The following is a 16,455-nucleotide window of genomic DNA, read 5'->3' on the forward strand; positions in this document are numbered from 1 at the left end:
AAGGGCCAGCACACAAAGCCCACCCCATGGAACCCCACAGCTCCCCAGGGCTCGGGCTCCAATGTGCGGCCACCCCTGCTCAGACCTCGGTGCCACCTGGTCTCTGCTGCCACCAAAGTGGCACCACCACCACCCGGCCACAAGCTGAGAGATGTGAATGCCGAAGGGCAGCAGAAGACACTCCCCAGCTCCCCAGAGTCCCACAGCTGCCCCACACCACCAGTGAGCATCCTGCTCTCTTGCCACCACTGTTTCTCCATTAAAAAGTTCCTAATCTAAAACAGTCCCTGTGTGCTCTGGTCTCCAGTGGCTCACAGCTGGGATGGGCATGAACACTGCCTGCGAGGGTGCAAGACACACGGAGCTGTCAGGATTGCCACACAAGCCACAGGTTCCTGCGCTGAGGGAAAGCTTTTCTCTGGGATGGACAATTAGGCAATTACTTAATCCCCACGTGCAGCTCCTGCTGCAGAAGGAATTGCTCGGGTGAGCAGGGCAGTACCCTGGAAAGCCTCCTGGGGCCAAAGGCATCAATCCCCATATCCCACAGGGATGGAGCAGCCAGCTGATCCCACGGCATCCCCTCAGAATGCCACTTCCCGAGGGTGGAGGCTGCACACTGGGATGTCCCCTCTCCCAGCACTAGTGGGCCTTGTGTCCTGCTGAAGCTTCACTCTCCAAAGCCAGTGACACTTTTGCTTAGCCCAGATGTGCACTGGACTCCCAGAGAAAAGCCAAGGGCTTGTGGCCTCAGCCAGGGCTGCAGGAAACCCCCTGCACTCCCTGTCCTCAGAGGGGTCCTGGCACAGACAGGTCTGTGCATTTCTCCACACAGGATGCTCCAGTTTGCAAACACCAGTGAGAGAATTCACAAACACTGACTGATTTAGCACACACACAAAACCAAACAAACTTTGTGGCTGACTAATCCTCACAGACTGGCAAAACTTCCCAGTTCCACTGGAAAAAGAAAACAGTCCATGATAGTTTGGGGGAATTTCTGCTGCACCAACTGGGGGGTGCTCCTGCCTCAATTCCCAGAGCCAGAAAGCTTGGGGAGTTCAACAGGGGCCTGGGGCTGTGCTCAGCATGGGGCCATTTAAATGCACTTAAAAGGGCATAACTGATACAGTGATATTTTTTAGATACTACAGACAAGATGCACAAATTACAGATAGACACGAGTGATACAGAAGGAAACTTTTGAGGGCTGTATTCTCATTCAATTTTAACTCCATTTATACCGAAGCACCCAAAAGTAACTGTCTTGGGGCGTCTACAGAGACTCTCATGCAGGATGGAGTTCCAGCAAAAACTTGCTGCTACTGCTCTCTACTTCTCCTGGAGACGCCTTTGTGAAAACAAGAAGTATAAATCAGGCTGCATTTTTAAGTACCGAAAGGGACATAAGCAGAATGCTCACCAGGCAGTTTTTCCTACCTCCTGGGAATAGCACTGAGCTGCTGGAGCCTGGCTGGGACATTAATCCTGGGACATTAATCCCCTGCCCCCAAGGCAGGCATCAGAGCAGCCCAAGGAATTGCAACAGCTCTTATTATTAGCTGGAGCAGGGAGGCTCCCGTGGCAAAATGCCTGAGTGCAGCACGGGGTGGGCTGGCAGCACATGTGTGTACTCACACTCATACTCACACTCACCCCTGGTACCTGCCCCTGACAGCACACTCAGCAGCTGAAAAAAACCCACAGGCAACAGGGACACCTCTTCCTCTGGCTGGCAAGATGAAATGCCACTTAATAAACTGCATCTAGGCTACTTGAGTATTTTTGCACATAGTTCTGATGACAGCTGCTGTCTGGGGAGGATCCCAGCCCTAATTCTGGCCAAGGGTTGGGATTAAATGCCAGGACAGAGGAATCTTGTCAGGTGCAGTGCTGGCTCCTTGTGAGGGCAGGTGTCTGCAAGCTGAATGCCTGGCATGAATTCACACCAGCCTCCTCTCACTTGTGGAAGGTTGGGCCATTCATGTACCAACTTTCCCACATCCAAATCCAGAGGTAAACCCTGTCCAGTGCACCTTCTTGGGCAGAACAGGGGACATGGCATCAGGACTGCGACACAGGATGGGGGATCTGACAGCTCCTGGGTGCCAACAATCAAATCCCCTGATAGCTCCAAGCATGCAGCCCCAGAGCAGCTGGAAGCATGGAGGTGACAGGATCCAGGGGCTTTTGCAAGCCCACCAGCGCCCAGTTTGTCCCACTCCAGCACTCTGGGGTCTCCAGAGGATTTCCACCCTGACCCACTGCCTGGCTCCACCACAGTGCAGAGACCAGTGATAGGAGACCCTGCCCAGCTGCCCTCAGGAGCCTGAGGTTGCTGTCAAACCCCACCAGAACCAGGCTGGTTTTGTGGGCACCCCGAGAGCACTGCAAAGCTGAGGGGGCTCAGGGCATGGGCAGGCAGCTGGAGTGAGGGCTAGCAGGGACACGGTGCTCCTCCCTGTCAGGAGCATCAGAGCAGGATTTACAGCAAACAGCATCGGGCACATCTTCCTTTGACACCTGTTCAGTCAAAACCACTGCCCAAAGATGTCCTTTCCTTCAGGCATGGACAAGGAGAGACATTCCACGCTCAGTGACACCAAGTGCCCATCCCGTGCCCATCCCCTGCTCCTGGCCACCACACCCCAGGATATTTTCAGGCTGGACAAGAGCCACATGCCTCTGCCAGCCTTCTTTGGGGATGCCAGGAACGGCTCTGAGGCAGCTTCAGAAAACCCTTTATGCCAACCCTCACACACACAAAGCCTCATTATGTGACAGCGAATTCTTTTCGCCCCCTGTGGCCATGGGGGCTGCCAGGCTTGTCCTGGAGAGGGATCTTGCTCCCAGCCCCGTGCCACAGGGCTGAGCTGCTGCCACCTGCTTCCCCACTCCAAAGGGAATCAAGAGGTAGAAGAGGTTTTTGGGGACAGGTCCTGGCTGCAGGCAGGGTGCAGAGCCCTCACACCCTGTGCTGAGCTGTCTCAGGCTTCTGTTCCTACTGCTGGGAAGAATTCCAAAACCCTGAGAAAGAAGAAGCAGCAGCCCCAGCCCAGACCTCAGCCCCATGGGTTTTGCTAAGAGAAGGCTGAGTTATGGGGAGAGGAAGGACTTAAATCAGTGCCCAGGATAAATAATTGCATGTTCTGTTTATGATCCTGAGACAGCAACACAAAACACCAGAAAAAGAGTTGAAAAGAACCAGAAAACAGGCTCCTGGTGAAATCTAGCAGTTCTTGCTGAGCTCTGAAATTCACTCTTTGCCTTTCTCCTGTAGATATCAATCAGTTTATCAGGCTCCTACTTGCAGGAGCAGCAGCAGCTGTGGGAAGAGAACAACAAGAACAAGAACAGAGACAGGGATGGGGAAGCACTGGGAGAACAGCCATGGGGACCAGGGTGCTCCAATGGCTCCCTTGGCCCCTACAGCTACTCTGCTCCAAGGGCTTCAGAGCATGGAGCTCTCTGCAACCAGAATAGCCAGGACCAGATGTTTTCAGGGCCACTATGCTCACACGAGTTTCTTATGAGCACAGGTCTTCAGAGGGGTACAGAGATGCCATTGGGACCTGACAGACAAACAAGTTGCACAAGGAGCACAGACACTGTGCTGAGGGAGCCCAGCCAGGAGCCTGTGGACCCACAGGCACAGAAGGAGCCTGAGAGAAAAGCCCACAATGCCCAGACCAAACACAGAGGAAAACAGCCAGTGCCGATTCCCCTGGCCAGGGAGGCTTATCCTCCCTGCAGGGCCTTGGGGAATCACCTTCTGCCCTCAACCCCTGACACATTCCCTGCTTTGCTTTGTCAGTACCTCAGGATGAACAGAAGTCCTGTTCCTATTTGGGTAGAAATCTCTCAGGGTAGTAAGATCAACCGTTAAAGGATACAAAGGCAGCTTAACCCACTGTATTTGAGCTGCACATCACCAGTGAGAAGCAGGAGTTTAGAACAAAAGAGAAGATAAATCATCCATGTCTGCCAGAGCATCCCAACCTCAAGACCAGCTGGGCATCTCTAGGGAGCAGGGAATGGGGCACAGGGAACAGGCACCCACTGCCACCAGGTGGAACACTTACCAGACGTCCAGAGCATGTCTTCACTTCCCCAGGAGACACAGAGAAGGCATTAACCTCATCTTCCTTGCAGTCTAGGGCATTGTGGGCTCTCCCCAGGTCTGTCCTGAGCAGCCCCATCTGATCTGTTTCGTTGTGCCTGAGCATGTGCCCAGGCTTTGTCTGAGAGTGTTCATCAAAGGCCAATGCTTCCCTGCTGCTGAAAAATTTATTGTGGCCTGTAGCATCCCCACTGTGCCCTGCAGGTCCCTGTGGGAGGCTGATAAATCTTGATCGCTGCCTCCTGGGTCTCCTGGGAAAAGATCCCCAGAGGGACAGCAAGGATTTGTCATGGATCAGCTCATAACCAGGCTCATCCTCAGGACTGCACACGCTGCTCCTTGGACAGAGGAAGCCATAGACACCTTCCTCATCTTCAGCTGATGAGGAAGGGCATGGGGTCAGGGGCTCATCCTGCTGGCCTGGAGACACCGGTGGCTTTGCTTGATGCTCAGCTCTCCTTGGCTTCATCATCCATGCACGGAGCCCTCACTGCCACTGGCACAGCTGGCAATGTAAAACCATAACTCATTAGCAAGAACCAGTCAGGAGACTTTTTAACATTTATTTTGCTTTTCCTCAATTTCCTTTCCATTTGATTAGAAAGGGGTGTTTTGGTCCTTACTCTTGGCACCTCCATGCTCTCCTCACCAGAGATCCACAGTTACAACTGGACCAGCTGGGTTTGTATTCTTCATTTCTCTCTTAAAACTCCTAGCTCCCTCTATACCTTCAGAGGAGGGTGTGCTTCACATTGTGCCCTTTTCACTGCTGGCAATGCAGCACTGGAGGGAGAGTTGGGATTTGGAGGGAGCTTGTTGCGATGGATTTCAGGTGCTGTCTGAGGTGTGTTTTAGGCTCCTGGGAGGAGCTGGGGCCAAGACTCCTGTACAGGCAGGGGAAGTTTGGCTGAGGCAGGAAATCACTCCATCTCCTCCCACCTGGGAACAGCAGGGAAGAACAGAGGTCCCAGGTGGGAAGACCCTGCCTGTACATGTGTCCCACTGTCCCCAAGGCTCTGATGATGCTTCCTTACTTCCATCAGCAGCACAAACAGCAGCTGCTCAGACACAGGGATCTGAGCACAGACATGGCAAGGTATCAGGCATGGGGAAGCCGTGGCACTCCAGAAAACTTGCCCTGTTCCCTTCCCTGAAACGTGGGCAGAGGGGACAAGGTTCAGGGAGGGTAACTGGGGCAGAAACACCAAACCCGTCCTTCCCAAGTCAGGAAATGCACTTATTATTGGGTTTTATTCCACCTAGGATTCAGAATAAATAGAGCAAACCTTCACTCTTGTCTCCCAGAGACCCTGAGCCTGCCAGCACAGGCAATGTCCCCTGACAAGGTGAGAGCAGAGCAATGCAGCAACGCTCATGTCTGTCCCAGCAGGTGCCTCCAGGGCTGGGCTGTCACACCTCCCCTCGGTGACACTCTCCCTGACATCTCCACCGAGAAACCTTCCCTACGGGACAGTGCCTGTCCCACCCCACCCATCACTGCCCTCTCATTGAGTACCTGCAACGTGCAGATTCAGCTGCCTCCAGCCTGACTTCCAGCTCCTGCAGCCATGTCACCTGGTTTCCGTGCCAGAAGAGCCAAAGGTCAGGAATTACGTTCACAGTCCCAGCTGTCAACAGCAGCACTGTAAGGGTTACTTCCTGATTTTACTGGGAAAGTCCTTCCTTCCACTGTCACCTGCCCCTTCGCTTACCCTAGTACACAATTCAGCATGCAGAGTATTTGCCTTAAAAGATTTCCTTGGGGAACAAAAATGCTAAATCCGAGCTTTATTCAAACAAAGTCTAACTACAAAGCCCAGAGCTGCACTTGGAAACACCTCTTTTGAGCGGCGCAGTTACATTTCCAGGACTGGCAAACTGGGGCGGGGTTTTTTGGTTTTTGTTTGTTTTTTAATGCCCCTTATTGAATGAGAGTGTTTTCTTGCCCAGAGCAGGCAGAAACCCAGCGGCAGGACTAGGTGAGGCACCATAGCCGGGGCTGGTGGTGGCAGCTCAGACCTCGAGCTGCGAGCCCGGTCCTCGGCTGTGGCACCCAGACCCACGGGGAGGTGACAACTAAGCTGCAAAGGGCTGCCAGGGACGGCGCGGTCCTGCCGCCCTCTGGTGACCACCGGGCCGCGGTGGCTTTCCCCAGCCCATGCTCGGCACAGGGGCAGCGTGTGCTTGCTCCCACCAGCTCCGGGACAAGGCTCCCTAAGCAGGGCAGTGTCATGGATGTCCTCATTGTCAGCCCAAAGCACAGCGGGAGAGCATGGACAAACTCCTTCCCGGCCGCCCCCTCAGATCATGGTATGGCTCGAGGATGGGTTTAATTGCCATCGGTTCATTAGCCACTCAGGGATGGACCTTAATACTCACTCACCCATCAGGCCCCTTCCTGCCAGGTTTCTGCTCCCCCATTGCCTCCACCTCGTTCAGCCCCTGCTGCTCCCTGGCCAGCGCCGCTGAGACACGCACAGGTCCCTTGGATGGCTCCTGAGACCTCCCGACCCTGAAGCCACTAGAACCCCGATTTTGGGGTACACCAGCACCACTGCTCCTTCCCCGAGCAGTCTGTGAGCCCAGCAGGATCCGTGCCTGGGCAGGGCGACGAACCAGCTCAGCCTCAGGGGCTCTGGCACCTGGGTCCTACTCTCCATGTGGGGCCAGGGGACACAGTATAGGGACTAGGGAGCTTCCCCCCTCCTGTCTCAGCCAGGCCAGGGGAGCTCCTGGTACTGCAGGTGCCACAGGAACAGAGAGCACAGAGCTTCTTCCATCCACAGGTCACGCTGCCCACGTGGCTTTCCGCCTGTTTGCTTTTCTCAAGTTAAAACTAATAAATTCTTTTCCCTTTTATTGGTATTAAATAGATCAAAATTAAACATATACAACAACTTCTGCTGATAAACAGTATTAAAAAAAAACTAGTAGGAAAGAAAGCCTGGTTTGTGCATTGGAACATCAGTCATTTCTCTGCAGAGCAGTTCAAACACTCCATTATAGGCAACACAGCGGCTTCTCCTTGCCACCCATCCCCAGCAGCTTTAAACAAGAAGGAAAGGCCTTTCCCCTTGGAAAGCATAACAGTTCTTACCATAGACATTTCCAGCACAAATTAAACCTCTCTGTTGTGGTGTCAAGGGATCACTCCGCTGCAGGGCCCTTGGGAGGGATGTGCTGCACACTTGGCTGGACAGGATGAGGGACATTCAGGGAGCACTCGCAGGTGACACCAGCACTTTAAGGGACTATCAACCATCTGCATTAATTCTAGGCATCTGCAAATATCAAACAAGCTCAAGGCAGTTTGTTTCCCTGAACCAAAATGGTTTGGTTGTGTTCAATGTGCCAGTGTCCCACTGCCTTTGGGATCACCATCTAGCCGAGGGAGGACTGGTTCTGTCACAGCTGGGGCTCTCCAGGACCTCCAAGAGTGGCTGAGGAACAAACTCCAGTTTGAACTTTTTGACTTTTTGAAGTTGTGTAAAATATTTAAAAATATTATTGGATCAATTAAATGCTATTCCAATTATCCTTCAGATAGAACGGCAGCTCAAGTCACAAGACCCAGAGAGAATCCAAGGATTTCTTTGAAAGCGTGGTTAAATTCTTGTAGAACAGAAAGATTCGGCTCAAGGAATTCCACCATAAGCCATCAAGCTTTACCATGCACTTCCCTTGAATACTTCTCTTCAGCTTCAAAAAGCTGAACTAACATTTAAATGAAAGAAAAATGGCACACTTTAAAAGAAAAACCACATTCCATACCAGCAATAATTTAATGGATGCTTAAAAATTCCCCTTTCCATGGTTCCCATGTCTACAAACCACCACAGCTCCCCTCCAGCCCCTTGGTGCCACAGCCAGGCCCTGCCACACACAGCAGCTCATTATTCACAAATGCAAAAATGCACTTTTAATCTGAAATTCAGCAATTTCCATCCCAACTCCCACCCACTGCTAGTGTTTACAGCACAGACTGCTCTTGCACATATAACTAGAAATTAGGCACATTCACACCTCAGCAGAACACACTGACTTCGGTTTCAGTCTGTCTGCACAGGAAAAAGGACATTTTACAGCAGCTTTTTCACCTCACATATTTCATGGATTGTTGACTGAGAACAACAGACAACAGGAATAATTTCTGTAGTTTCTAAAAACAAGTCCCAGCTCCCAGTGTCTGCACCAAGAGACACCTAACCCTTGCACACCTGTACCCAGGAGAGGTACACGATGAACCTGCAGTGACTGGAGGAGCCCCCTCCCTTTCAATAAAGTATTAAGCAAAATTAAATCCCCACAAATCAACCCAAGAACAGTGTCTGACATCTCATAGGAAGTACACGGGAACGTAAACGCAGATTTGCACGTATTTCTTTGCTGTTCCCAGGAACAACCACAGGAACAGTCACACACAGGCAGGTGAGAGCAGAATTCACATCCTGCTTCCCACACCTCTAGTACCATTTACTTCCCTTCCTTCAAGCTGTTTTAACACTTTTGGCCCCAAACCCTGGTATGGTTTTTCAGACCCAAACAGCCTGTTCAGCAAAACCTCAACTTCCTGCACAGATCCCCTTGTTTTTATCATATATAACACATTCATGGTACCTTCCAAGGAAATTTTCGCTTCCCAAATGCAGAGTGTGAGCCCAGTCCCTGCTACAAAGCAGTCTCAGCATTCCTGCAGGAGCTTTGTGAGACCATTCCCCTCATGGATGCAATGCTGAAGGCATCAAGCTGGAACCCTCTTGTCTGCCATATGAAGGGACAGACACACACAACATATGAATACAGGCAAAAACAACTCCCTGCCACCAGCTCTAAGTCCCAACTGAGTTTTGACTGAACTCTCCTTTCCTGGGAAAATCCCAGTCGCTCAATGCCCTGGGTGCGAATCCCACCACTGTACAAGGGAATGAAAAGGAGTCAGACACGTCTCTTTCCTCTCCACACATCATCGTAGTGAAGTTCTACAGTTTGATAAGGCATTTTTATCTTCAGTGAGAATCCAAGCACAGATGAAGTTGTGAGAACTTCATCTCCCAAAAGCTTGAAAATCCAGATCTCCTGCTCTCTCCTCAGATGGAACAATCCCTGTCCCACTGGGCATTGTTTATTTAACACCAGTACAGAACAGGGCTAAATAAACCCCTCAGCAGCTGGACCTCAGTATCTTTCACAAAGAGGGACACACAAATGAGCACTTTTTTGCAGCTCTCTGGCTTTATCCCACAACCTGCCTTTTTACAGTATCCCTATATATAAATTAGAAAGAGATAAAGCCAAGGATTCACTGCAGCGTCCATGAACAAGTCCAGTCCGTGTACCAGTCCCTCAGGATGGTGCTCACTGGGGAGTGAAGGTCAGGATCATCCAGCTGATGACGAAGTAGAAGAGGAAGATGGGGTACACAACGAGTGCCTTGCGGTTGGGGGGCTGGCTGTCTGCCAGAAACGCCGTGGATGCTGTGGAGACACAAAACACTTGGAGCAGGAGCATCAGAACCCTCACAGCCCCCACTCCATGGAGAAAACTGCTGTGAGGATCTGCACTGCCATTGTGTTGAAAAAGAAACCACTGCTCAAACCAACGGGCTGTAATCACCAAGTGCAACTGCCTTTATCATACAGAATGACATGTCATGGAATCACAGAATCACAGCACTGTTTGGCAGGGAAAGGATTTCCAATTCCATCTCCTGCCACAGCCAGGGACACCTTCCACTAGCCCAGGTTGCTCCAAGCCCTGACCAGCCTGGCCATAAATGCTGATTAACACTGTACAGTGAGAGCCAGACTTATAGATAAAGAACAGGAGAAATCCTGCAAATGCATCTCTATAAAATCAGCATTTTCTAATAGCATTTATAACATAATCATAGAATAAACCACCGAACAGTCTCACAGAGTTTAACACTAAATCGTCATCCTGCTGCCAAAGACAATTTGCATATGACCATGGAAATCACCAGGAGCAGAGGCAGAGCCTGAACCTCTGCCAGCTCAAGGACTGGGAGAACTATTTCTACAGCCCTCCAGCAGCACAGGGACACCTTAGACTAGAGCATCCCTTGGTTTTGCCTGAGGGAATGAATCAGAATCATTAGGTTGGAAAAGACCCCCAGGATCATCAAGTCCAACCCAACCCTAACCTCAACTAAACCATGGCACCAAGTGCCATACCCAGTCTTTTCTTAAATAAATCCAGAGATGGTGACTCTACCACCTCCCCAGGCAGACCATTCCAATACATTATTAGCCTTTCTGTAAAAGACTTTCCTGATACCTAGCCTCTATTTCCCTTGGTGCTTAAGGCTGTGTCCTCTCATTCGGTCACTTGCTGCCTGAAGAAAGAGACCAGCTCCACCTGAGCACAGCCACCCTTCAGGAAGCTGGAGAGAGTGATAAGGTCACCTCTGAGTCCCCTTTTCTCCAGGCTAAACAGCCCCAGCTCCCTCAGTCGTTCCTCATAGGGCTTGTGTTTCAAGCCCCTCACCAGCCTCGTTGCCTCCTGTGGATGCACTCAAGTGTCTCAACGTCCTTCTTAAACTGAGGGGCCAGAGCTGGGCATAGCACTCAGTGTCCTTCCTAAACTGAGGGGCCAGAGCTGGGCATAGCACTCAGTGTCCTTCCTAAACTGAGGGGCCAGAGCTGGACATGGATCAAGCTGCCCAGGGCACAGGTGAGGGACTCACCCAGGGTGGACCAGGCGAACATGGCCCCCACCACGATGAGGCGGATGATGAAGCTGACGGTGCCCCCGCCCGCCAGCAGCACCAGCCTGCACACCAGCATGGCCACGGTCAGGGGCATCACGCAGTACCCCAGCACACACAGGCTCTGGAAGAAGGAGCTGCACAGGGAGACAGCAACAGGGAAACAGCAGTCAGGCCAGGCAGGGCAGAACTCTGTGCACAGGAGCTGCCACGGAATGACCCCACACTCACATGGTGCCGCCCAGGAGCTTCGAGTTGAGTGTGATGACAACGGCCCCAAACCAGATGATGACAAAGACCTCGGCAAACTGGGGCCCTCCGTCATCCTTGCTGTCTGCAGAGCCACCCTGCAGCATCCTGGAGTGGGGAACAGGGAGAAACAGCTGCAGTGGGGAACAGACAGATGGAGACATCAGCACTGACTGAGTTTTCCCAGACTGGAGTAGGTGCCAGAGCAGGAGCCCCAGCACTGATCTCCAGTTATGCTGCAGGGCCATCCATTTTATATTTTCATCCATTTTATATTTCAGCTTTGCAGAGGAAAAGAAAATGGTTGTGGCTCAACTGAAGCGATTTCAGCCCATTTCTCTCCCTGTTTTGAGGGCTATGGAAGCATTCAGAACGGAATCAAGCCATGGACAACAGGCTGAGATGGAAATTAAAGTTCCAAAGTTTTGGTACCTCTCAAAGCAGCAGAGTAGTGTGTGATTGAAAAAAACAGCCTCAGGGAAATCTTGGAATAGCTACAGGATGCAGGCACTTTAGCTGAATCAGGACAACTGAGATACCTTCAGTAAAATCATTCCTAGGCCAGGGGACCAGGAAGCGTTCATCCTTAAGCCCTAAATTTAGGGACAGGAGGTTCTCATGGGCTTGCAATGTCACGAACACATTTTATCAGAGAACCCAACCAAGTAGTGCTTGCACAAGACAGAGAGGGATCAGATGCAATTCATCTTAACACATTAATTAGTAATTTTTAACACTCCATTTCCCTCATGTGCTGGGCTACAAAACTCCAAATTCCTCGGGAATACTCACAGAGCCAGAGCGACACACAGCACCAATGGGCCCCACAGATCCCCTGCAGGGAGAGAGAAAACACAAAAGTTCTGCTTTTTCAGGAGTCATAGATGCCCTTGGCCAATTCCCAAGGTGTCATTTTCCACACCTCACAGATTTACAATTTTCTTATTCAGGATCTTACACCATGATCTGTAATAAAATTCATTCAAGACCCACCAGTTGCTAAAGGTCCCAGTTCCACCCATCCTGGCCCAGGCCACCCTGTCACAGAGCCCTGGTGACACCCTGGCTGTCAACTCTGCTGCTCAGGATGTTCAGCACTCCTGAATCCCTGTCCCACTGGATTCTGCCTCCCCTCTGGAGATCAGGAAGCACGTACAGTCCCTGAGGAGCGCGCTGCTCTTCCTAGGATACATGACATGGACAAACTTCTTCCCAACGGCCTTCAGGTCCCTCATCTGAAACAAACACAGAACACTTTAATTTATCCCCTCACAAAAGTTACAGCTCCCAGCTAAAGCAAAGAGGCAGAAGTAAAGGAACATGAACGGCAAATCAGGAGAGGATTCAACCCACAAAGTTCTATAGCATCTTCTGCAACAATGCCTACTGTTCCTACATTCCTTAACCACAGCATCACATTCTTTTTTTTTTAACAGCCGCAATATTGTATCTTTTAATAACATCAGAATATAACAAACTTTTTTTTTCCTCCTCTGGAAAAAGAAAATAAATAAAAAACACCTTCAGTCAGTAGAATTTTTCACAAGCTCCTGCTCCACCCTCACATTGATTTTGGATCACACAGAAACTCTGGGCCACAATTCAGACACTTTTCCACTCATAGAAAAATTTGTTTTACATGATGAGTTCTAAAGCAATCTCCACTGAAGTACAGGTTGAGCAGAGCTGAGGAAAAACACAGGTTTTGCACAACAGCTGCCAAAGACACCAGAAAATCTGAGTTTTACTCCAGCCACAGGCTCAGACTCACAATTGTATCCTTGACCGGCTCATCCAGTGTGGAGTAATCCTCATCAGGAGAGTTAGATCCCACAGGGACAGTGATCTCCCCTTCCACCGGAATATCCTGGGATATGGACACATCTGCCAGACCTGGGAACTGAATGGGTACAAACCTTTAGGAAGAAACACAAACATGCTTGTATGCAATTCAGATGGGTTGAGGAGGGCCAGAGCTGCTAAGAATTCAGGGATACAACAAATAAAAGGCTCTGCAGCAGGGCCAGGCTGTTGCTGCCCGATGTGAGCAGGTCATGGCCTGAAGAGCTGAGCAGGTCTGTGCGTGAGCCTGTCCCCTGTCACCCCCAGAACCCGCCCCTAGTGCTCTGTTCCGGCAGCTGTAATTAAAATAATTAAAAAGCTGTGTTTTAAGGGAGGCGATGCCTGAGGGCTGCACAGCTGCACCAACCCGCGAGTACCCAGGATTTAACAGCCCCGGGAGCTGCAGAGACACTGCCAGCCCGGACACACACCGAGGCTGCTCAGGAATCAGCTTAACCGGGCTGATGCCCTCCACGCCGGCGGGCGAGGAAGGCTCTAGGGTGCCCGGAGAGAAAGGCAAACAGGGCACAGCCCGACCGGTTCTACGGCAAACGCTGGGGCAGGGAGGGCACGGCGGGAGCCAGCGGCTGCCCAGCCCTGCGCCTGACCCTGTCCCCTGTCCTATCTTCTTTTCCAGTCGCCTTCCTCGCCCCTATCCTCGGCCGCTATCCCCGTCCCCGCCCTTCGGACAAGCCGCCGCCCGCCCAGGCCTCCAGACCCCGCTCCGCCTTTGCCCGGCACCTGACCGCCTGCCTGGCCCTGCTCAGCGAGAGAGGGAAGCCCGAACGCCCCCTTCCCGCCCGCAGTCCGGCCTCCCCGGTTCCCCTCCTGGCCCCCCGTCTCCCCCGTGCGCCCCCCGGCCGCACTCACGAGGGTCTCCCCAGCCCCGCTCCCCTCCGCCGCCGCCATCTTGGCCGCCCCGGCGACGTGGAGGCCGCCTGACGTCATCACCGCGCGCCGCCACGTCACGCGCCGCCGCCGCGGCGTCCATGGCAACGCGTGAGGGCGGCGCCGGCCCCGCCCCGCCGGCAGGGGGCGCACCGGGCCCGGCCCGCGGGGCGGCGGCAGCGCCCGGCCCGGATCGCGCGGAGCGGACGGGAGCGGAGCGCGGATCCCGCACCGTGCGGAGCGGAGCGGCCCGGGCGGGCGGGCGGCGGCCGCGGGCGGCTCCTCCCGGACTACACCTCCCGGCGGCAGCGGCGCGGCCGGAAGCGCGGCGAGCGGGCGGGTGGGCGGGGGTCCCTCTGCTGAGGCGCGGCTGCGGGAGCGGGCGGGGAGCGGCGGGCGGGGCCGGCCGGGCGGGGCGGGCCCGCGGGATGCCGGCGGCGCGGGGCGCCCGGGGCGGCGGCGGCGGCGGCGCTCCGTAGGCGCAGCGCGGCGGAGCCGGGCCGAGCCGCGGCCATGGGGCACCCGCCGCTGGAGTTCAGCGACTGCTACCTGGACAGCCCCGACTTCCGAGAGCGCCTCAAGTGCTACGAGCAGGAGCTGGAGAGAACCAACAAGTTCATCAAGGAGGTGATCAAGGACGGCAACGCGCTCATCGCCGCCATCCGCGGTGAGCGGGCCGGGGCGGGGGTCCGGGCAGGGCTCGGCCGGTCACTGGGGTGTGTCCCGTCCCCTGGGCATCGCCTGCAGCCCCGTGCTGGAGCCGCTTTGGGCCCGTGCCCTGCATCCCTCCGGGGAGGGCTGGCGTTCCCCGGGCAGCGGCCGCCACCCCCGGCGTGTCCCTGTCCCTGCACTGCCATCCCCGGGGACACCCACAGCTGTCCCCACGCAGGGACAGGCCGGATCCCCCAGTCCCGCTGGGCTGACACCGGCGGCGGGACCGGCCGAGCTTTCCCTGGCATCGTCCTGCTGTTTTGGGGACGGTGATCCCGGCTCGGGGAAGGAGCTCCGTTATTCCGCATCTCCCGAGCGGGGGGAGCGCGGCGGGCTCGTCGCTGGGCATCTCGTCACCCCGGGGGCCCGCTGAGAGCATCAGAGGGGCCCTCCAGCGCCCTGCTCTAAGCCCTCCTTTTGTTGTCGGTGTACTGTCATTCTTGAAATCACGGTGAGCGGTTTTTTTGTTTTGTTTTTTTTTTTTCCCGATGAAATGTCGATTTCAATGTTGACTTTTGCGGGAGCCGTCCAGAAGTGCTGACAGATCACCGCAGCACCTGGGCCAGGTTGTGTCACCTGAAACCACCATGTCCCACGTGTTTGACACTGACCTTCTTCTGACCGCTTAGATTTGTCTTCCCTCCCCTCTGCTGCGGATACACCTTCATACACATCTTCCCTGTGTCGTCTCCTGTGCCTCCCTGGACTCCATGATCCTAAAGTGATTTTCCAATCCGAATGATTCCATGATTCTCTGCTGTTATCGATGCAGTAGAATCCAGGCCCAGGCCGACAGAGCATCCACAGGGGCAGTGGAGGGACACAGACAATCCACACTGGTCACACGCAGTGTTCCTGCCAGCTGGTTGGTTTCAGTTGGTGTTAATAGGTTTAGCTGCTGCCCTTTTGTTCAGAATAATTCAGAGCTTCCTTGTTATCGAGGCCGTGGCTGGAATAGCCCATGTTTGCCCATCTGGAAGCAGCAGAGACAAAAGCTGGTGTGACTGAAACTGCCGATGTCACAGGACTGTGAGACCTAATGTGGGTACAAAACCCCAAATCTCTGCACAGTCCAAAGCAAAAACAAAACAAAAACAAAAACAACCCAAACAAAACAGCAAAATTGAAATCAGAGGGATTAAAACAAACCTGCTTGCTAATGGAAATGCTTTTCTTCATCACTTTGTTCAAAACCATTTCCCTTTTCAGTGTTTGTAGTGCACAGGGATGTGAGGGATTTTGCTGGGTCAGCAGACCCGGCCCAGGGAGACTGGCCAGGGAGGAAGGGCAGAAGCAGAAGAAAGCAGAGCACACCCAGACAGCACTGAGAACCCCCAGGGCTGAGGATTTCTTGCCTGAAATTCTGTGGGGTGTTTCTGCAGCTGATCCAGCAGGCTGCCAGGGAGGTGCTGGGGACAATCCTGCCTGGCTTCCATCAGCTCCCTGTGTTTAGCTAACAGGTAATTTAAAAAAATAGATGTATCTCTGAATCTTGTCCAGGTGGAGCTGTGGGTGGAAATCTGGGGTACTCACTGGCCATGGCCTCACCACAACCAGCTGGCAGATCCCAATGTCCTCTCAGGCAGCCATGGCCATGTCTGACAATCCCTCTGTGCCCCTTGACAGGGTGGGGTGGAGGTGTCCTCAGCTGCTGGCATGCAAAAGTGGTGGTGGTCCCATCAGGAGAGTGAGATTCCAATGAGGATGGAGGGTGAAGTACCTGAAGGAGCCTACAAGAACGGTGGAGAGGGACTTTGGACAAGGGATGGAGTGACAGGACAACAGGGAACAGCTTCGAACTGAAAGAAAGCAGAGTTAGGTGGGATAGTGGGGAGAAATTTTTTCCCTGTGAGGGTGCTGAGGCCCTGGCACAGGTTGCCCAGAAAAGCTGTGGCTGCCCCATCCCTGGAAATGTCCAAGG

General features: G+C 53.4%; 3 protein-coding genes across 3 annotated transcripts in view; 1 reads left to right on the top strand and 2 right to left on the bottom strand.

Annotated features, from left to right (window-relative positions):
* Positions 1-3,567: 3,567 nt before the first annotated feature.
* LOC136374346 (uncharacterized) lies at positions 3,568-4,609 on the bottom strand. Its single transcript, XM_066339661.1, has one exon. It carries the CDS (start codon positions 4,590-4,592, stop codon positions 3,972-3,974), a length of 621 nt encoding a protein of 206 aa, XP_066195758.1. The 5' UTR covers positions 4,593-4,609; the 3' UTR covers positions 3,568-3,971.
* Positions 4,610-9,207: 4,598 nt separating this feature from the next.
* LOC136374575 (protein YIPF6-like) lies at positions 9,208-13,886 on the bottom strand. Its single transcript, XM_066339975.1, has 7 exons — positions 13,806-13,886; positions 12,865-12,993; positions 12,250-12,328; positions 11,886-11,928; positions 11,076-11,201; positions 10,824-10,981; positions 9,208-9,594 (listed from the first exon to the last, which is right to left on the bottom strand). Exons 1-7 carry the CDS (start codon positions 13,881-13,883, stop codon positions 9,476-9,478), a joined length of 732 nt encoding a protein of 243 aa, XP_066196072.1. The 5' UTR covers positions 13,884-13,886; the 3' UTR covers positions 9,208-9,475.
* Positions 13,887-14,238: 352 nt separating this feature from the next.
* The window catches only part of OPHN1 (oligophrenin 1), a 51,046-nt gene continuing 48,829 nt past the window's right edge, over positions 14,239-16,455 (top strand). The window contains exon 1 of the mRNA XM_066338744.1: positions 14,239-14,490. Within this exon, the coding sequence (XP_066194841.1) occupies positions 14,337-14,490 (154 nt within the window). The 5' untranslated portion in view covers positions 14,239-14,336. The remainder of the gene's footprint in view (positions 14,491-16,455) is intronic.

The sequence above is a fragment of the Sylvia atricapilla genome, chromosome Z (genome assembly GCF_009819655.1).
Source record: "Sylvia atricapilla isolate bSylAtr1 chromosome Z, bSylAtr1.pri, whole genome shotgun sequence".
Lineage (NCBI taxonomy): Eukaryota > Metazoa > Chordata > Aves > Passeriformes > Sylviidae > Sylvia > Sylvia atricapilla.

Coding starts and splice junctions, on each gene's coding strand:
- LOC136374346 (XM_066339661.1), bottom strand. CDS start 4,592: ATGATGAAGCCAAGGAGAGCTGAGCATCAAGCAAAGCCACCGGTGTCT.
- LOC136374575 (XM_066339975.1), bottom strand. CDS start 13,883: ATGACGTCAGGCGGCCTCCACGTCGCCGGGGCGGCCAAGATGGCGGCG. Junction 12,994..13,805: donor GCGGGGCTGGGGAGACCCTC/GTGAGTGCGGCC, acceptor GTACCCATTCAG/TTCCCAGGTCTGGCAGATGT. Junction 11,202..11,885: donor CTGTGTGTCGCTCTGGCTCT/GTGAGTATTCCC, acceptor TCCCCACTCCAG/GATGCTGCAGGGTGGCTCTG.